At 42.4% G+C, this 22,010-nt stretch overlaps 1 protein-coding gene across 1 annotated transcript; it reads right to left on the reverse strand.

Moving 5' to 3' along the window:
* Window positions 1-344: 344 nt before the first annotated feature.
* Window positions 345-8,832, reverse strand: LOC127538518 (uncharacterized). Its single transcript, XM_051962331.1, has 4 exons — window positions 8,595-8,832; window positions 8,251-8,429; window positions 2,810-3,360; window positions 345-2,209 (listed from the first exon to the last, which is right to left on the reverse strand). Exons 1-4 carry the CDS (start codon window positions 8,830-8,832, stop codon window positions 1,990-1,992), a joined length of 1,188 nt encoding a protein of 395 aa, XP_051818291.1. The 3' UTR covers window positions 345-1,989.
* Between the last annotated feature and the right edge of the window lie 13,178 nt (window positions 8,833-22,010).

Here is a 22,010-nt window from a genome sequence, read left to right on the forward strand (position 1 = left end):
TGGGGTTATCCTGTACATTCCATTTTAAAGTTTTTTTAGAACCTCATCTTGTTCAAAACTTAGGACGGCTCTGCATGATAAGCAGATACTTATCCCCATTTTACAGACAAGAAAAGACAAATGGGGGTAATTATGATATTGAAGTGATTTGCTGGCTTCACACAACTAATAAATATCTAGGATCTTACTGGTTTCAGGTCCAACATTCTATCTTTGCTCTTGAGAAATTGACTGTAGGCTATTTATTATTGTATCATTAATTAATTAATTGTGTTATTATTAATGTTTAGTAAACATTAATTTAAAAAAATACCTTGGAAATTGGCTTAGTTCTTTCTGATTTTTGAATATAAAAACATTTTTAAAAATCTTTTCCTTTCTCTTAACATAGTAAACCACCTTTTTATGAAACAGAGAAAGAACAAAATATCAGTTTGAGATTAATCAAGAAGGGGGCATTTCCATGCTAGTTGTAGTTTCAATTCTCAAATGAAATCCTTTGTTTTTCAACTGCCAGGTGTTGCAATGATGCTTTCAGCTATGCAGGAAGCTCATAAACCCCCATTTTCCTCTAATTGAGTTTAGTGTGGTGAAAGGGCTAAGAGATCTAGATGGAGGGTCAAGAGACCTGAGGGTTTTTTCCCCCAATCAAAAAGCACTTATTTCTGTTAAGCACTCATTATATTACATTATATTACTAATCTCTGGAGACACAGAGAAAAGCAAAAATAATTTAAAGATATCGCAGGCATATGACTCCAAAGAAGTCAAAGGCAGAAAAAGGGAAAATATAAATATCTATGTATTTATAATTTAAAATAACACTTCTTGTATTCACAAAGAACTGTGTCCATTATTTAGAGGAATGACTGAACCAAAAAAAAAAAAAAAATGCAATGGAACAACTTCATTGAGTCAAAGGAAATGATGAATATAGAAAAGGAGACCTGAGTTTGAAGACTATACAAACTCAAATAGAAATTAATTTCTATATTTAAAACGGGAAAAGGACCCACATGTGCAAAAATGGTTGTAGCGGCCCTTTTTTGTGTGTGGTGGCAAGGAACTGGAAACTTGAGTGGATGTCCATCGGCTGGGGACTGGCTGAATAAGTTACGGTGTATGAAAATAATGAATATTATTGTTCTCTAAGAAATGATGAGCGGGATGATTTCCAAAAAGCCTGGGAAGACTTACAGGAACTGATGCTGAGTGAAGTGAGCAGAACCAAGAGAATACAGTGCAGGTAACAGCAAGATTATGTCACGATGGCTCTTTTCAACATTCCGTGATTCAAGGCAATTCCAACAGACTTGGGATGAAAAACGTTCATCGCATCCAGAGAGAGAATTATGTAGACTGAATATGGATGGAAGCATAGTATTATCACCTTTCTGTTTGTTTTCTTTCTCGTGGGTTTTTTTCCCTTTTGGTCTGATTTTTCTTTCACAAGATGACAAATATGGAAATAGATTTAAAAGGATTGCACATATTTACAAAGTTTTACAAAAATGAATGTTGAAAACTATCTTTACGTGGTTTTTCTGGGGAAAAAAAGAAATGCGTCTCTAGCAGTTGGATGTGGACTCAGTAAAGTGACAAAAGAACATTCTCTCCGTCGCTCGGTTGTTTATTTATTTTGTTAAAACATTTCCCAGTTACATTTTAGTCTGGCCCGGACCCCACGTTTGCCACAGTGGATACAGAGCTGTTCTCTAAGCCCCAAAGAGCCGGGTTAAAGACCCGCCTTGGCCAATAGCGGCCCTCCGTCTCCGGCCTCTGAGGGCACCCTAACATTGTAAGCGCCCGAGAATCTGCCGGGGCAGAAGGGCTTCCTCAGCCCAGAGATCCCTCTCTCAGCGAATGCACGGGTCTAGTCCCTGCGCCCAGAAGTTAGGAAACAGGCTCTCAGAAATGGAGGCGCGGGACCTCTTGCTCGGGTCCCCTCCCCCTCCCAGGTTCGTGACGGCTGTGATCTCGGGCGAGCTTTTAAAGCTCGTTTGCCTTTAGTTTCCACGAGGCTCGTCGATGGAGCTCTGAAACTCCTTCTAGAAAAGCGGGAGCCTCCTTATTGCCAAGCAGCCTGTAGCGTGGAAGGTTTCGATCCTTCTGGGGGGGCGGGACTGAGGGAAATGAAGGAGACCCAGAGGAAGGGCTCCCTGGGAAGCAGCCACGGACACAGAGTCGGGGATCCTCGGCGCCACACGCCCTGCGACAGTAACACGGTGAAGACGGACAGAATCCGGCCCCCACAACCGGCAGACCCCGAGGGCTGCGGCTGGCTCCGGGGCACGTGGAGCACTCAGACCCACCCGGGAGGACCGAGGCGAGGTGGGAGCCCCTCCCCCCCTCCCCCAGCATCCCCACAGCCAGAGTCCTCCGTCTAGACGGAGAGCAAACGATCGGATTGTGTAATCCAGTGGCATCCCTGAGACACCTCTGACCACCGAACGTGTTTTGCTTGAGCAACATCACCTGATGGGGAGGGCATTTCCGGAGTAAGCGGGGCAGCCCTGGAGGGAGAACCCGGGCCGCCAGCCGTCTCTACCACAGCTCGCTCCTCTTCCTCCCACGTGCCCCCAGCCCCTCCCAGCCAGGGGGCGGGGGGACTTAAGCCCCGTCGGGGGCTCAGAGCGTCAGCACGGGGTTCTGATGGGGAGCAGCCTTTCCCTTCAGCCTCGGGGTTTGCCTAGATCTCAGCCACCCTCCGTCCACCTTGTTACTCTTCCCATTTTACAGATGCGGGAGCGTTCAGAGACTGGCCTCCCTCGGAGCAAACGCGGGGAGGCTGAACTTGTTCTCAGCTCACCTGGAGAAGCTCGAGGGGCTGGTCTCGCCTGCTCGCTCCTGGCGGACTGATTTTTTAAAAACTGGATCCGTCATCGCCTCAGCGTGAGCTTGGGCAGTCAGCGACCTCCTCCACTGAGGCAGGCCGAGATCTGGCCCGAAACTTCTTCCGTGAGGAGCTGCCCGAGGCCCGGAGTCGTCAGCCGGGGGGCGGAGAGCTTGAGGTCTCCCCGTCAGACGGACGGCGGGGTACCGCACCCTGCCCCGGGCCGGCAAAAGCCGGTCCCTGCTCTCCCGAGGCGCCCAGTGCACACCGCGGTGTATACTCTGTGTATGTGTGTGCGCGCTCACATGTATACACGTACACACACACACACAGTACATATGCTGCAGGATAAACCGGGACAGCCTCAGGGGGACAGCACGCGCATTAAAGGGAGCAGGAAAGGCTTCTTGCAGAAACTGGGACCCAGAGGAAGCCTGGGAAGTCCGGAGACTGAGGCAGGGGAGAGCTTTCCAGGGGTGGGGAATGGCGGAGTCTTTGGGGGACGGTCGGATGCGGTGTCCCTCAGCCTAAGGAACCAGGAACAGCAGTGAGATGTAGGAAGCCGCGAGGCAGAAGGGCCAGACTATGGGGAGCTTTAAAAACCAAAAGAGAGGATTGTTATATTTGGTCGGGGGGGGGGGGGAGGGGAGACAGAGAGAGACAGAGAGAAGGAGACAGAGACAGAGAGAGACAGAGAGAGAGAAGGAGACAAAGACAGAGAGAGAGAGAGAGAGAAGGAGACAGAGACAGAGAGAGAGAAAGAGAGAGAGAGAGAGGGAGACAGAGAGAGAGAGACAGAGAAAGAGAGAGACAGACAGAGAGAGAGAGAGAGGAGACAGAGACAGAGAGAGACAGAGAGAGAGAGAAGGAGACAGAGACAGAGAGAGACAGAGAGAGAGAAGGAGACAGAGAGAGAGAGACAGAAAGAGAGAGACAGAGACACAGAGAGAGAGAGAGAAGGAGACAGAGACAGAGAGAGACAGAGAAAGAGAGAGAGAGAGAGAGAGAGAGAAGGAGACAGACAGAGAGAGACAGAGAAAGAGAGAGACAGAGAAAAAGAGAGAGAGAAGGAGACAGAGACAGAGAGAGAGAGACAGAGAAAGAGAGAGAGAGAGAGAGAGAGAGAGAGAGAGAGAGAGAGAGAGAGCGCCCGCGAGCCAGAGTGGGCCTTTCACACTTATAAAGAAGTTAGGAAAAGGGAGGGACGTGTTAAGTTTCAGGGGTCCACTACATCCTTGGAGGGGCCAGGTAAAAGCTAAGTCAATGAGAACCATCTGATTCCTTGAATGCTGACTCAAAGATCCATTACCTCTCTGTACTTAGCTGATCATAAAAACGAATGTTTCTTCAAAGCAACAAAGCTACAGCTCCTAGAAGTTGGGTGGCAGGCCATTAAGAATCTAAAAACCTCAATAGGTTAGGTTAGGATGAGCCTGGGGTAGGGAAGGGTAATAAAAAAGAAAGACAAAACAGCCCCGGTCCTCAAGGAATTTACATTCTAATGGGGGAAACAAGATGCATATACAGCCCTTGTAGTCATTCCTCAAGACCCCCTTCCCATCAAATGGAAGGTCTTTCCTTCTCTTGGTCCACTGCCCTTAATCCCAACTAAAACTCCACCTTTTACAGGAAGTCCTTCCAATCCCCCTAAATTTCAGTTGCCTTCCCTTTGTTAATTATTTCCTATTTTATCTTGAATATAGCTTGCTTTGTATATATTTATTTCCTTACTTAATGCAAACAAATTAGATAGCCTCTGAGTACTGGGATGTCATTTGCCTCTTTTTGCATTCCCAGCACTTAGCACTGTACTTGGCACCCAATAAAGCTTAATAAATATTGATTGATTGATTGATAATTGTCAAATCAGTCCCCGGAACTGGCTGCTACTTGTCCCCCCAGAATCCAGGGGCGGACCTGAAGTATTAAGGGTGTGTGATTCTGATGGTCCCTTCCTTAACCAATTAGACTTAGATGGATTTTTAAAGGAGACTTTTACTTCAGTAGTATAGTTGATACAATACATTCTCCTTAAAAGTCTTGTAACACGTTTTCCCACAAGTATATACAGAGTTAGGGGAATGTGGGTGCAAACTTCAAACAGCCTGTACTACACAGGAGTAACTCATCTCCTGAAATCCTTTCTCCCTTTTGTGGGGGAACAAAAGAAGTTCTCCTTAAGCCTGGGAAAGCTTTTTTTGCTGGGATTCTTGTGGAGCCATCAAGAATCTGCTGCTTTTCAGAATGAAACCCAGTCCATTCTGGACTCCGATAAATACAGAGCTCCCAGCTATTGCTGTCCCAGGGCATAAATCTAGGATGCCAATGGGGAGATGAGAGGTGGGCCCAAATTCTCCAGGTGGGTTCAAGCAAGCCTCTTCCTATGCAAAGAGAAAGAAATAGGAAGGGAGCAAAGGAGGAAGACTTTAGCAAAGGGCCAAAGATGGCCCTTTCCTCCCTCTCTGCTGGCTCCCAGGGGTTCCAGTCTCTCTTTTGTCTAAAGGTTTTTGTTTAAGGTTCTAAACCAGTCTTTTATGTTATAGATCATTCACAAAGCATCATCAGGTTTCCTTAGCAATTCTAGAATGCTTCCAGTCAAAGTCATCCCAGTTCATCCATTGATACTGAAGCTACTCTTTTCGTCCTTAATCTAAATTCTCTCCCAGCTTTGTACCTCACTCCCTAATCTTCAGTATCACTTCCAACCCCTCTTTCCACCCATCCCCAGCTCGATAACTCCCTTAATTTTTTGTTTTCTAACATTAAAATTAGGTTCCTTGAAGGTTTAGACTATCATTCTACATAAATGTTTCCTGACTGCCTTATTGGCACGTAATAGATGCTTAATAAATACTTTGGCTTGGTCTAGATTGGATTTTTTCAATAGCATTTCATAGGAGACTCTGGGAATCTGTGAATTTTTTAAAAAATATTTTGAAAACTATGTTTCCATAAACGATTTTCCTTTGTAATTATTAACATTTTATTTTTATGCACTGAACACCATTCTGAGAAGGCTTACACCAGATTGCCAAAGGGGTCCATGATACAAGATAATTTAAGAGTTCTTAGTTCATAGTATTATATACTCTTAGAATTTTAGAGTCAGGGGGAACCAAAGAGGGACATCTAATTCAACCCTCTTGATTTACAGAGAGGAAATTGAGTACTTAGGAAGGGAAATTGACTTTTCCAAGAGTTGCTAAATGGAAGAGGTGAGATTTAACCCAGGTTCTTTGACTCACTTGTGTACTATTCCATCACCATTCTTAAGTAACTTTTAGCGTTACTAAGTTAGTCTCTGTAGTTAGGGAAGGTCCTCACCAGGCCTCTGCCCACAGGGCATTCTTTCGCTCTCCCCTTCCCCTGGAAAAATCGGGAGAGCCAGTCCCAGCTCTTGCAGGTCAATTGGCATCCATCCAGCACATTGCAACTCTCTCCTCATAACTATTACAAGCGCTGCTGTCGCTGCTCCTGCTGCTGCTGTTACTTGCTACTGCTACTATTGCTGCTCCTGTTACCACTTTGACTATTGCTGCTATTATTACAATTACTATTACTGCCCCTGCTACTTACTCCTGCTGTTGTTATTGTTACTACTGCTGCTGTTGCTATTGTTATTACAATTATTATTATTATTGCTGCTCCTGTAGTTATTATTGCTGTTACTACTGCTGCTGCTACACTATTATTATTGCTGCTGCCGCTCCTAATATTATTACTACTACAATTGCTACTACTACTACTATTACGCTCCTGCTGCTACTACTGTTACAACTACTACTACTACTGTGTACTACTACTACTACTACTATTGCTTATTATTATTGCTGCTGCCAAAACTACTACTGTTACTGCTATTCTGCAGCTGCTACTATTACCACTGCTGCTATTACTATTATTATTGCTGCTCCTGTAGTTATTATTGCTGTTACTACTGCTGCTGCTGCTGCTACACTATTATTATTGCTGCTGCCGCTCCTAATATTGTTACTACTACAATTGCTACTACTACTACTATTACGCTCCTGCTGCTACTACTGTTACTACTACTACTACTATTGCTTATTATTATTGCTGCTGCCACAACTACTACTGCTACTGCCACTCTGCAGCTGCTACTATTACCATTGCTGCTATTACTATTGTTATTGCTGCTCCTGTAGTTATTATTGCTGTTACTACTGCTGCTGCTACACTATTATTATTGCTGCTGCCACTCCTAATATTGTTACTACTACAATTGCTACTACTACTACTATTACGTTCCTGCTGCTACTACTGTTACTACTACTACTACTATTGCTTATTATTATTGCTGCTGCCACAACTACTACTGCTACTGCCACTCTGCAGCTGCTACTATTACCACTGCTGCTATTACTATTGTTATTGCTGCTCCTGTAGTTATTATTGCTGTTACTGCTGCTGCTGCTGCTACACTATTATTATTGCTGCTGCCGCTCCTAATATTGTTATTACTACAATTGCTACTACTACTACTATTACGCTGCTGCTGCTACTACTGTTACCACTACTGTTACTACTACTACTACTACTACTACTACTACTGTTACTACTACTACTATTGCTTATTATTATTGCTGCTGCCGCTCCTAATATTGTTACTACTACAATTGCTACTACTACTGTTACTACTACTACTACTACTACTACTACTACTACTACTGTTACTACTACTACTATTGCTTATTATTATTGCTGCTGCCACAACTACTACTGCTACTGCCACTCTGCAGCTGCTACTATTACCACTGCTGCTATTACTATTATTATTGCTGCTACTGCTACTCCTTAGGAAAGCAACTCTACTCCCACCTTGTCGTTATTCTTTACTTGCTCTTATTTAGTCAGAAGAGATAAGGAATTATTTGCTTAGTTTAGGGTGGGGAGAAAGCCTCTAGTTGGGTTATTCTGGTGATGGGGACAGTTTGTGCATAGAAGATGGTCATATTAGTAGCAGATGGGACCTGGAAAGATAAGGAAGCTAAAACAACACGTTGTAAAGGCTTTAACATGTTTCTTCTAATATATTATTTGAGCCCTATGGCAATTCGATTAAATTCTTTTTAAAAATTTTAATTATTAATATTTATTTTAAGTTTTGAGTTCTAGATTCTTTCCTTCCCCCCAGACATTGAAAAGGCAAGCAATATGATATCCATTATACATGGGAAGTCATGCAAAACATCTTTCCACGTTAGTCATGTTGCAATTCAGTTCAAAGAGATTTTTATTAAATGTCCATGGCAGGGACTTCATAAATGTTTACTGACTGCCCGGGCCAGACCCCGTGCCAGGGGCCGGACACAAGAGGACGTGGTTGTTTGTCCCTTGTTCTGGGCCGTGACACAGGCGTAAGTTGGACGTCAGTGCGGGAGGCTGCTCCAGATCACCTGCCTCGCTGTCCCCTCCAGAGCCAGGGGTCCAGCGGCCGCACAGAGATCAGGATGCCCGGGGACGGCCCCGGATGCAGGGGGAGACCTCGGCCTGTAAAAGCTAAGCTCTCCAATGTCTCGGGTTGACTGAGGCAGCCTCCAACCAGTGATTAAGGCGAGTCGCAAATGCTCGGATACTAAAAACACAAAGACAGCAACTGATCCGCTATAAAGAAAGACACAAAGACAGCAACTGACGGACACAAACGATGCAAAAACCAACCCTGCGTCTGCCCTCAAGGAACTTACCTTCTCTTTGGGAGACTAATTTATGTGCGTAATGGGGCAGAGTGACCAATGACCGGAGTCCTTGTGAGCATGCTCAGTGCGCTCCGCTGCTGGGGCCTTCCCGCAGGATCGGCCCTTCCTTCTCGTGTTTATCCCGGGAAGAAGAGCAGCCTTTCCATTGGCTGCTGAGCACCGAGCGCCCTCTTCCTGCTTGGTTGGCCCGGGGCACAAAGCCGGGGGCTCGGGGCCTGCGGCTGCGGAGACCCGAGCAGCCTCCGGACTCGTTCTTTGCTTGCCCTGGTTCCCCGGCATTAGGTGACGCGCCGGACTCGGCTTTGACCTTGAATGAATGAATGAACCTGTAACGGATTTACAGACTTTTTTTAAGGGCCTACACGTTGCCAGGCTCTGAAGCACTTAAACACTTGCTAGGGGCAAGCACTGGGCTAAGGGCTGGGGCCTAGCGACTGTCAGGAGTCTGGGGAGCTGAGGTTGGGCGATCCCAGGGCCTCGTGCGACGTTTGGGAAAGAAAGCCCGCGCTTTGTAGCGGCGCCGTTCGTGGACCCAAATGCCTTCCCTCGTTCCTTCCCAGCCCCTGAATGAAATGCAGACTCTAGCTTGGCGTTCAAGGCTCACACAGCCTGGATCCAGCCTTAATTCCACTTTACACAACTCCCGACCTCCTTCACGCCCCGCTCCAGCGGCACGTGATTCCAAAGCGCCCCCGCTCCCAACCCGTGCCCTCATCCGTGGCTTGGACGGACTCTCAGTCCCTGCCTTCTGAATCCTCCTTCCTCCCTTCTCTTCTCGCTCCCGCCGCCATTCCCCAAGCAGTTGCCGTTTGGCTCTACTCCCCAGACACGTCTGACCGCTACCTCCCTGTCTGCACCCGAGTTGAGTCCCTCCCCGTGGGTTTTAGAATTCTATCTTCTCTTCCTGATTCCAGATCTCTTCCCTGCGCTGCCCAATGGGTATTTCTAAGACCCCGACTGGATTATCGCAGTTCCTCATGTAATAATCTCCAGTGGCTTCCTGTCCACTCCCGGATGGAACACAAAACCCTCAGCCCGGCCTTTAAAGGCCTCTACCAAAGGCCTTTTCCCAAGAGCCCTTCCAGTCACGGGCTGTTTCACCCCTTTCTCCCTGACTTCCTGCCTGCTGGCTGTTTCCTACATGGGCCCTCCTACCGCCCTCCGTGCGTTTGCGTTGGGGACTCCCCACGTCTGCAATTCAATCCAGCACCATTTATGAAACACCTACTATGCACAGCACACTGCGCTGGGCTCGGGATAAAAAGTCAAAACTGACTTCATCCTGCCTTCAAGGAGCATTTGTAGGAAGTGAGAAGAGTAGAACTTCTGTTCACCTACTCAGGGGGCGGGAAAATCAGATTTGGGCCATTAAGTCTTCAACTCCCCCTTTTCTAATAAAACCCTGGAATATAGGGCTTGAGCTGAGAGCGGAATCCCCAGCGCCTGCGTAGCCTTAGAATTCCGAGAAGTAGTCTTGTATGGAATTAGGGCTGGAGATGACCCACTGAAAATGGAAGTTAGGAGAAGGATTCTCAGAGCCCATAGAAACTACAGACAAGCTGAGTTTGACATATCTACGGGGCATCCAATTCCACCTATCGAAAGGGCAGCTGATGATGTGACTGGATCTCAGGAAAGAGATGAAGACTGGCTATGTAGACCTGGGATGATAATTGAACCAATGGGAGCTAATGAGATCACCCACCAGGCAAAACTGTGTAAAGCGGGGCTTCTCAACCTTTAGCAGTCTGGTAAAATTATGCACACTTTATTAAAATAATAATTTTTAAAATTAAAAAAGCCCTAAGGTTACAAAAAACAATTATATTAAAATATTGTTTGTAGATAATAGAAAAAATGTGAGCATGTTTGAGGTAGTGGCAAGTCTATTACAAGTAATTTTGGAGAGTATAAACTCAAGATATTTGTAAATTTTATTTTAAAATATTGGTGATTTCTGTTGATGACAAAGCCACGGATACCGCTAATATTACTGTGATTTGTTGTCTACCGTCCTACTCGAAATAAATGCTGAATTTCCGTTAGAGCTTTTTGAAAATCAAGATGGAAATTTTTCTCATGCAAGTTCACATTTCCTACGTAATCCACTAAGGGGTTCTTGGATCTCAAGTTAAAAACTGTTGGCCTCGGAGGTGAAGAGATCCAGGATAGAGTGTTGGTGTTCAACCACAAGTAATAGGTATCACCTGAATGGAGATCCATCAAAAGATACTGGGAAGGAATGGTTAAATAGGTAGGAGAACCCGGAGAGATCACCGTCAGGAAAACCTAGAGAGTAGAGAGTACTTAGAAGGTCATTGACATGTTAAAAGCTGCAGAAAGGTTACTTATGAGAACTGAGAAAATTGGAAATTAGGAGGTTATTTTGGGGAGGGTTGGTATTGATTGTGCCCCCAAATTTTAAGAGACAATTGGAAATTTTCTCTCTTCACTCCTATAGTCTCTCACAGAGTGAGCCCAGATTCCATGGGAAGACTTCCAGGAGTCAAGTAGGAAGCTCCTGTTGTATATCCATTTCCAGACATTCTGACCATTGTCTGGCACAGAGATTGCAGGGGACTGCCCAGTGGTCTCTGGCCAGTCCTTGTCCTTTACCTAGCCATTTCAGTCTACCTTGGTTTAGTTCTGGAGAAATCTGAATTTTTGATAAGAGGAGATTTTCCCTTTTCACATTCATTGACTTATTTCCTCCATCCCACCATCCTGGAGAAAGTTAAAATTACTCAGTGGGAAAAGATACAACTTGTAGTCTAAGGGACTTATTTGAAAGGAGGAAAATAAAAAGCTAGCCAGTGCATAAAGTCAGGTATGAAGCAGGTCATTTAATTCCGCTCAGAAAAGGGAATGCTAAGCACAAAAGAATCCTAGTGTGCATTACAGAATGATTAGAACAGAATTTAGTAGCTTACTGATAATTACTATTGTAGTCTTCTGGAAGCTATTAGATAAGCCTCATCAAAGCATAGCATGCTAATTAGCCAGTTCACATTTCAAATCAGCCCTGGACATTTTCTAATCACACAGGCACTCCTTTATTATAGTTATTGTTTTTATTCTGAATTTAAGCACCAAATAAAATTGGCCATTTCCTTACATATAGTAGAACAGAAAAAGAGAATTACATATTAAATTAAAGATCTCTATTATGTCCAGCTTCTTTTTCTTTTAAACAATATAATAAGTAATTCAACCTGTATGTTTCAAAGCAGTCCTGCTCATCTGTGCTTCTTTCTGGTCTTTCTTTTTTAAATTCTCTATATTAAAAAAAAAAAAAAAGCTTCATTTTCTTCTTTCTTTTGCTACCCTATTTTTATCCCTCCCATCCCACTCCCTCACTTGGAAAAAAACAAACTCAAATTTCTTGTAATAAATATGCATATTCAAGAAAAACAAACTGGCTTATACAGCCAATTTTGATTTTCTTTCTGATGGTCTCTCTCCTGGAGGTAGTCTGTCTGCCTAAAACAGGTGCTTTTCTCCCTGCTTCCTCTGCCCCCATATTAACTTGTCATGGGAGATTTGGACAATTTCCCCAGATATTTTGATATGGAAAAGTTCAGTCCTGATGGAAGGAATAATAATAGCATAATAAACCCAGCTAGTTGAGTCCCTTGTCCCCCACCGGGAGCAGTAATGACTATTACTAATCTGAATATACATACATACATATATATGTGTATATATATATATACATATATACATACACACACAATAATTTGAGTCACATTTTCAATTTTGATTCTGTTTCTTTCAGTACCCCAAACCTTCTGTCATTCAAGAGAAAGCATACTATAGTATATATAGTCTGGATTTAGAATTATAAGACCTGGGATCATATTTCATCTCTGACATCTGTGTAATTATGGCCAAATCCTCAGTTTTATAATTTCTAAATCTTTGGTCTTATAAAGTCATGTAGTCTCTCAGATCCTCAGTTTCCACATCTGTTCAAGTAGGGTAATAACACTATTTTTAAAACCTTCAACTTCTCACAGAATTGTTGTGAGGTTCAAAATTGGTTAATATAAGAAAAGTGCTTGCCAAGCTTTAAAGCGCTCTGTAAGGTAGACAGTTATTGTTACTTCAGAACACCCCAGGGAGGTTCATGTTGACATGATTATTGAAATATAAATGCTTCTTGTTCAGTTTTTGAATGTAAGTTTTAGAAAATAATTATGGTGAATCTCATCAGAGTATGTGCTAAAATGATAGATTAATAATGATACTTCCTTTAGAAATTTGAGAATGTCTTGTATTACCCAATCAATTATAATGGCTCCTCTGGACCCATTATGGCTCCTTAGTGCTCATTTCTGTTATTAGAACAGTGAGTGGGAAGATGGGTATAACCGCTCCTGTCACAGGAAATTATTTACCATACCTATAGGGCCAGAAAAGGTACAGTCGCTGAAATTATAAGTTACGGGACACCCCAGTCAGAGACTAGAGTAGAGCAGCTAATCTGTGACCTCTGCAATCTCTTTGTAAACTCTTGAAAACAGGCAGGATGGGGTCGTGCAACAGATACTGACTGTGGAGTCAGGAGATCTAAATTCTAATCTCAGTAAGTCTCATACGGATCAATAGGCCAGCTAAAAGTCCCTGGGTAGCATGAAGACAGAACTAAGGTCTGGTAGGGAGGTGATCAGTCCAGAATACTCTGCCCTGGTCAGACTGCAGCTGGACTGTGGTAATCAGTTCCACAAGAGATAACACCTATTGGGAAGGATGTTGACAAGTTGGAGAGCAATCAGAGGAAAATGATCAGGATGACACATCAAGGCTGCAGCAGAATACACAGCTAGATGGGTAATCCATTTAGCTAGAACATAAGAGTATAATTTTTAAAGTTAAATTTTATTTTCATGAAGATCCACTTTTCCCCCTCACCCCAAAACACTGAAAAAGCAAGAAAAATAAAACTTGTAACAAATATATGTGGTCAAGTGAAAAAAATTCCCATATTGGCCATTGCCAGAAAAAAAAAAGGGGGGGGGGGGGAGTCTTACTTTGCACTCTTAATCCATCAAAACTTTTCTAGAGGTGGATTACATGTTTCATCTCTTGGGTTCTCTGGAACTGTGGTTGCTCATTGTGTTGATCAGAGTTCTTGGGTCTTTAAAAGTTGTTCATCTTTACAATGTATTAATTAATGTATAAATTATTCTCCTGGTTCTCCTTACTTCATTCTGAATCTGTACAAGTCTTTCCAGATTTCTCTGAAACAATCATTTCATTTCTTAAAGCATAATAATACTTCATCATATCCATAAGGCATTCTTTAATTAATAGGCATCCGCACACACCCCTTTTATTTCCAATAATTTGCCAGGACAAAAAGAGCTGCTACAAACATATTTGTATGTATGGGTTCTTTCTCTTTTTCTTTCATCTCTTTGGGGATCACTAAATCAAAGGATATGTATAGTTTAATAGCTTTTTGGATATAGTTCCTATTTGCTTTCCATTATGACTAGACCAGTTTATAGCTCCACCAAGGATATATCAACGTATCTATTTTCCCACTTCCCCTCCAGAATTTGCCATTTTCCTTTTTTGTCAACTTGAGCCTGATGCTTCTGAGATGGAACATCAGAATTGTTTTAATTTGCATTTCTCTAATTATTAGTGGAGTGTGTTTGTGTTTGTGTGTGTGTGTGTGTGTGTTAACATGGCTCTTGATAGCTTCGATTTCTTTCCCTAAAAACTGCTTGTTATTTCCCTTTCACCCTTTATCATTTGGGGAATGACTCTTATTCTTATAAATTTGAATCATTTATAGTGGACATATTTGGATGAACAAATGAATTTTTAAAATTCACAATAGATACTAAGATGCATTGAGCCACAAATTGAATCGAAGAAGGAAAGTGAGTTAAGTTGCCTTTGGGGAAATTTGTAATGTTTTCATTGAGCCCAAGACTGTTTTTGAACCCTTGGGGGAAATATTAACAGCATCCATGTATGAGACCACAGATCCACCAATACTTCAGAGGATCATTCAGAAAACCAAATTCGGTACAAAAAAGTGAAAACCATAGGAATCCATGATCATAAATCTTAGGTTTGAGGATATCCTTCCTGGGCAAGAAGTCAAGCAGCAATCTTTTGTGTATTTCATTTTTCTTTCTTGTATTTTTGAGTCCTATGATAGTTTTTCCTAGTTTCAAAATAGGGCACTTTAGAATTATTTGGGTTTGGATTTTTTTTTTTTTTTTTATGTTTTTCATATGGTCATATAGAGATAATCTGTGTACATTTTTTTTTGGTCGGTGTTGAAATTCAGCACAAATCATAACTAGTCTATAATTAGATACATACATCCTAGGGAGGTGTCCAAGGCTCATAACTCATCCGCATACAGGAGAAAGTCACCTAACCTGAAGGCAGGAAGAGCTGATTTCAAATCTGCTCAGATTTTTATTAACTGTGTGACCCTGGCCAAATTACTAAATACCCGTTTTCTAATTTGTAAAACAGGGATAATAATATCACCTCCCTTCTAGGGTTGTTGTGAGGATCAAAGGAGATCTTTGTAAAAAGTTGTCAGAACAATGTCTGGCACATAGTAGGTCCTATATAAATGTTATTTATTAACTATTATTATTATCTGTCCAGTTTCACATGACTAATGAGTGTTAGAAGTGGGGGGAAATACAGATCTTCTCAAGTATAAGCCCAACATGCTATACATTATTAGACCCACAGAAAGGTGGACATCTAGTCCAACTGATACATCCCTCCTTCCCCCAGCCCAAATTCCTAATGCCACAAACTTGACAAGTGGTCACTTGGTCTTAGCTTGAACACACCCAGTGACCTGAAGAGGCAGCTCATGATGCTTTTGAACAGCTCTGATTGGGACAGCCCAAATTTTCCTTTTTTATAAATTCTAGTCACTGCTTCAATGTCTGCTCTCCGCTACCAGCAGAACAAGCCCATTCCCTCTTCTGCAGGTCAGCTCTAAGAATCATTAAAATAACTATCATATTTCTTTTTGTTCTTTTTCTCTAGGCTAAAAAACCCACTACTTTCAGATGACCTTTTTGCATGGACCCAAGGACCTTCACTCTTCTCAATGTTCTCCCAGCTTAGCAATGACCTTTCTAACATTTGGTGGTCAGAACTTAATTCAAGGCTCCAGATGGAGTCTGCCAAGGGCAGTCACCTTCTCACCCCTAAAACCTATAGGTCTCTCTTAAGACTTAAACTACATTTGGTTTCTGGAAGCTGGTTCATATGGCACTAGCCAGGAGGGCACTAAATCCCCTGACATTTTTTGTCATATTCCCTCTCACTGACGTACCATCTTCTGTGATAGCATCTTCTTCTTTTTTTTTTTTTCTTGTTAATAGTAGCACATTTTCAGTGGCTTCTAAAATCTTTTCCAACACTTGAAAGAAACATCCAATCCCCAAACTCAAAATAAGTAAGATGAGAACAGAGCTTCATTGCTCAGTGACTTTCACTTTCTTCCAGTTTTCCCAAAAACTGTAACAAGGAAACACTTGGAGTCTGTATATTTATAGATAAGTATAATCACATAGAAGTGTGTGTATTTTTAGTGATAAAAAAGAATTTCTGACTTCAGAAGCTGTTCAAGTGATCTTCCAAATTTTCTTAGTTGCTAATTCTTGGCAGTTTAGAAATAGGTCTGCAAGGTGGAAAAATCCTTCCTGGAAAATTGGCCAATTTAGAAGAATTCATTGGTAAGAATTCCTTGAGGTCCAACATACGTAGGCTTAGTAGCTGTTCCATATTTCTGGGCTTTCTACTTGTTCCAAAAGATCTCAGGTGCCTGAAATCGTTGCCATAATGTGATTAAGTGCACTCATTGGGTTTATGATCCTATGTCCAGAAGGGCCAGAGTAGAATTATAAAGTCATTTTAGACTTTCAGAGCTGGAAAGGGCTGCAGCAGCATCTACTTGAGTTTTCACTTGATTCTTTTGCAGAATTCTATTGTTTTATGTGACATGAATAAGGATACTTGGAGAAAATTTTGATACTCTAATACTTCCCTTTATTCTGCATGTCTAGAAATACAGATTATGTGTAATACCGCGCAGGACAGAGTGCTGGGCCTGGAGTCAAGAAGCCTTATCTTCCAGAGTTCAAATCTGCCTGCATTTGTAGTGGCTGTGTGACCCTGGGCAAGTCACTTAGCCCTGTTTGCCTCAGTTTCCTGTAAAATGAATTGGAGAAGGAAATGGCCAACCACTGCAGTGTTTTTTTCAAGAAAACCCCAAAGTAGCAATCTTTGGGATGGAAGTGGGCTTAATTCCCTCAATTTTATTTTAGTAATTCCCTACTTACCTCTTTGTTCTCTAGGATTCTATAAAATCAGGCCATTTGGACTAGTATTTATGTTTTTCTTGTCAATGTCTTTGAAGCTTGAAAGTATTCCAAATTAGTTAGAGAAACTCAGATTCACTCTAAAGTTCTCATTTTAGAGAGGGGGAGATTTGCGTAAAGTCACCTGGTTTGTGCCAGAAATCAGGTTTTTTTTTTTTTTTTGGTCTCTTTCTACTACATTGATACATAGAATGGCCGTTTGGGGGGCATTGAACATTGATTATAAGAGTATCAAAGTCAAATAGAAATGGAGGATATAAGTAAGGACCCAGAAGGTCATACATTATCTTAGAAAAACATATATGTTAATTTAACATATTTAACATGTATTGGACTACTTGTCATCTAGGGGAAGGGGTGGGGGGAAGGAGGGGAAAAGTTGGAACAGAAGATTTTGCAAGGGTCAATGTTGAAAAAATTACTCATGCTATGTCTTATAAATAAAAAGATATGATAATAAAAACATATATGTTGATACTTTAAAATTTTCTTTCTTTTTAAAATTAATAATATAATAATATTATTATTCACTTATTATTTACATTATTGTATACTATATATATAACATAATAATAAATAATATATATTATTTATGTTATTGTATAATGGGGTTAGACTATAATCTGGAAGTCTCTGATCCTATACTTTTTATTATTTATTATATATTTTTTATATTAATCAACACATTAAAACCAGACAGGAGCTTGTTGAGGGGCTCCTGCCGACATATTCCATTTTAACACGGTTCAGGCCTGACCCAGCAGTATTGTGAGCCACATAAGAAGCATGAGAGTGCTTCCGACTTGGAATCAGGAGAAACCTGGACTAATGTCCTATCTCCAGCTGTTCCACTGTGGGCAAGGTATTTTATCTCTGGGAGACTCCCATTCCCCATCTCATTTATAAAATGGGATAATGTTAACTACTATATAGATGTCAACTCTGGTTATTTTATGTCCATACTGAGACGTACTAGAGTTGAATTCATTTATCTGATTAATTAGCTGCCACTCACCATTTAGCAGAATCTGAGAGAAATAGAACCAGGATTTGAAGGTAGAAGGAGGTCAGGGCAGGTCTGACAGATGGAGTCCTGTCCAGGGAAGGGATTTCATTGTGGGTCGGAGCTACCAGTGGAAGGGAAGTTTCTTGCTGATAGAGACTGTCTTGTTTTTGTTTTTCTGGGCAATGAGCACAGTGCTTAGAGGCTTGGAAGATGATTAGGAAACCTTTATTCAATGAATGGATGAATGGAGGGCAGCTTGGACACACTGGGTGTGGGAGTAGGTCAGGGAGGGATGCAGAGGCAAGCCTGCCAACTTCACAGGTTTGCTTGGGGCTAGCCTGGGAGCAGCTCCCAGAATGTCTGGGCTGGCCCTTTTCCACCTGTTTCCTTATCCATGATGGGAATCTCTCCTGAGTGATGAGAAGATTCCTATGGGGAGAACTGTGGGCAGGTACAGAGGTGAAAACTGCCTGGAATGGACTCCCAAACTAGAGAGGGTTTGTTCCCTCGTCCACTGGCCCAGAACCATCCAGGGAGGCCGGACTGCTCTCTCTGATGGCAGGATAGATTATAGACAAGCCCAACTGGAAAGCGTTAAAAAAAAATCCCTTTAACTTCCCCAAGTGGAAGACTCTCTAACCGGGGAATGACTCTTCAGCTTCTGCAGGGGAGCTTCTGAACTCCCTTTTGAGGCAGATCTTCTGATGTGATGTGTGTAGTAACCCACAGAGGAGTGTGTAAACATAGGATGGATTCATGAAGGAGATTCGTGGCACAGTTTTCAAGGAAATGATCTGGACTTCTAGGAGACGGGGTGTGAATGGCAATAGAAAGACTATGGAATGGAATGAACTGATCTATGTGGCTGTGGCCCAGTAAAGCTGCGGGATCCCACAGAGAACAGGAGAGAAGTCCGGCTGGCCCGGTGGTGGAGGGCTAGGGTGGGATCCGTGCTGGAGCTGCCTTGAATCCTGGCTCTGCCCCATATTGCCTGTGTGAAATCAGGCAAGTCATTCATCTTTCTGGATCCAACATCCTCCACCTAAAAATGATAATAATGATACAGTCTAAACTGTATCATCTGGAAGCTCTCTGATCCTGTGGCCCTTCCTTCTCTAAATCCTTATTTCTAAGTGCAAGGGCTGCCTTTTTTCATTTCTGTATTCGATCTTACAAAAGTTATTAAGCTCTTCCCACTGAGCCACCTTCTGACAAGAGGCAAAGTGTGATATTCTCTCTCTTTCTTAGGCAGCCTTCCTTTCAGTTCAGTAATCACCACAAGAGCAGCCAGGGATGAAAGTCCAAATCCTTTATTGTCTCTTTCCAAGTCTTGTTTCCTTTCCTGGGGCCCAGTTAGCTTCCTTATAGTCCAGATCCTTTATTAACTCTTTGGCTGGGCAGCTTTCTAGGGAGCCTTTCAGTCTGGCCTTGGTTCCAAGAGCTTGAGTTCCCGCCTGCCTTCTCTGGCTTCTGAATCTCCCGGACTGAATCCTGGCTGAGGCTCCGAGCTTATATATGCTCTCTTATCAAAGGTGTGAATCTTGTAAGTACATGTACTGAACTAGAGAGCTGTTAAGCACATGCTAAATAACCATTATCTCTATCAATTCCACTGACTTAGCACCTTGTTTCAAGTTCTGGCCCCTCACAGTGAAGGATTAGAGAGGCAGAAGAGACACATTTTTGGAAATGGCCAGGATTTGTATTTGTTGAAAGAGATGTTGTTGTTTTTTTGTTGTTGTTGTTTTTTAAGTAGAGGAAGAGGTGAGCAGGAGAGAAAAGAAATGATTGTCCATTAAAAAAAATAAATTCAATTAAAATTTAAGAAGGAAATAATTTGACTTTGCAGTTCCTGTGCCTCTCACAATATCTTCCTTAATAAACACCTCTTAGATTTGCTGAAGCTTAGAGGGACCAGTCAGTGGAACAGCATGAACACACACCTCCTCTCTTTTCATGAAATCCATATCTTCCTAGGTTTAGGGAAAAGCCTCCACAAATGCATGTCTAGGTCTTACACTCTTGGAAATGTCCCAGGCAGCAAGAGGTGAAGTCATTTGCCTAGGATTATATAACTAGTATTTATCAGGGACTTTTTAACAGGTCTTTTTGACTGGAGAGGCCAGATCTCTTTCCTCTCCTCCATATGTTGTTGATCAGTTGTTCAGTCGTGTCTGATTTTTGGTGACCCATTTGGGATTTTCTTGGCAAAGAAACTGAAGTGGTTTTCCATTTCCTTCTCCCGCTTATTTTACAAATGAGGAAACTGAGGCAAATGGGATTAAATGACTTGCCTATGGTTAAAGAACTAGTAAGTATTAGGTCAGATTTCCTGGCTCTGGAAGCTCTTATTTCCTATGGCATCTAGCTGCCAGTGCTGATTCTTAAACTTTAACCTTCCTTAAATTCATAGCTTTCTGAGTGAGTCATTCCTCTTATCTCACTGACTCTCCCTCACTTGGCTTTTTTCCATCAAGTGATTCTTTTATTCATTCATTCATTCATTTATGTGTTTATTACTTAATATTTATTATAAATATATTTCAAACTACACAATTATTTAATAATAATAATAGTAAATATTTAAGTATAATGTATTTATGTAACACTGATTTCTAACTATCTCAGAGCTGGTGGCTGGGACTCCTGGCCTCTGGAAGAACCTGTTGGGTTTCTCTGGAATATGTCATGTCTTTGTGGAAGGAACTGAGTGCCTGCACATTTGGTAAGGCTGACTTCCTTTGGAGATCTGCCTCTGCCCACACCATCCTGCCAGGGACGAGGTGGAACGATGAGTTTAAGTTGTCTGGCTCCCCTGGTAGCCGTGTGGAAGCAGAGAAAGGTACCTTACTTCCCTGAGAATGATCTACCGGCTTTTTGTGATGACTGGACTGGGGCAAAGCTGCCCCCAAGCTGTTCTTGTGTCCCTCTGGGGACTAGCAATGCTTTGTTGGCATTTTCTTCCCAGGTACCATATAGAGGGCACAGCATCAGGGCCTGTGGGAGTCTTTCCAACAAGACAACTCTTCTCTTACCAACTGGCATTTTGTGAGACTCTAAAAAATAAGACCCGTGGCTCTTGACCCAGCCCCCCCCCCATCCTGATTTTTGTGCTGATAAAATAAGTTTTTCCCCAAATACATGCAAAACTAGTTCTCAACATTCACCCCTTAAAATCTTGTGCTCCAAATTTTTCTCCTTCCTTAGACAACAAGCAATCCAAGATAGGTTAAACATGTGCAATTCTTTCAAATTTATTTCCATATTCGTCATATTGTGCAAGAAAAATCAGATCAAAAGCAGGGGTGGGGGGGCGGGTGTAATCACGAGAAAGAATAAGTTGTCTAGTAAATATATAAAGTGCACATGTTCCCACTGATGACCACATCTCCCAGAAAACAACGCAGGGTTAGCCAGTATGGAGAGGTCACCAGGTGGTTGTTGAAGAGTGAATCTAGAATAAAAACTTTAAGAGTTGGTGGGCGACAGTCAGACTAGAGAGGAAAATATATGTGTGCTAATAATTGGAGAGACAGATAGGGCCAAAGAAGGAGATTCAGACAGAGGCATGGAAACAGAGAGAGACAGAGAGACAGAGACATGGAAACAGAGAGAGACAGAGAGACAGACAGGGTCAGAGAAAGAGAGAAAAGGAGAGACAGAGACATGGAAACAGAGATAGAGAAAGAAGGAGAGACAGAGACATGGAAATAGAAACAGACAGAGACAGACAGGGTCAGAGAAAGAGAGAGAAAAAAGAAGAGACAGAGACATGGAAACAGAGAGAGACAGAGAGACAGAGAAAGTAAGACAGAGTCATGGAGACAGAGAAAGACAGAGAGATAGGGCCAGAGAAAGAGAGAGAAAAGGAAAGACAGAGAGACAGAGACATGGAAACAGAGAGGTAGAGAGACAGAGAAAGAGAGAGAGGAGAGACAGAGATAGTAAGTCATGGAGACAGAAAGAGACTGAGACAGAGAGAGACACAGAGATAGAGACAGAGATAGAAACAAAGACAAAGAGAGGGAGAGGAGAAGAAAGGGGGGGGGCTATATTTTGCTCATTCTGAGACCTTT

The sequence above is a fragment of the Antechinus flavipes genome, chromosome 5 (genome assembly GCF_016432865.1).
Source record: "Antechinus flavipes isolate AdamAnt ecotype Samford, QLD, Australia chromosome 5, AdamAnt_v2, whole genome shotgun sequence".
Classification (NCBI taxonomy): domain Eukaryota; kingdom Metazoa; phylum Chordata; class Mammalia; order Dasyuromorphia; family Dasyuridae; genus Antechinus; species Antechinus flavipes.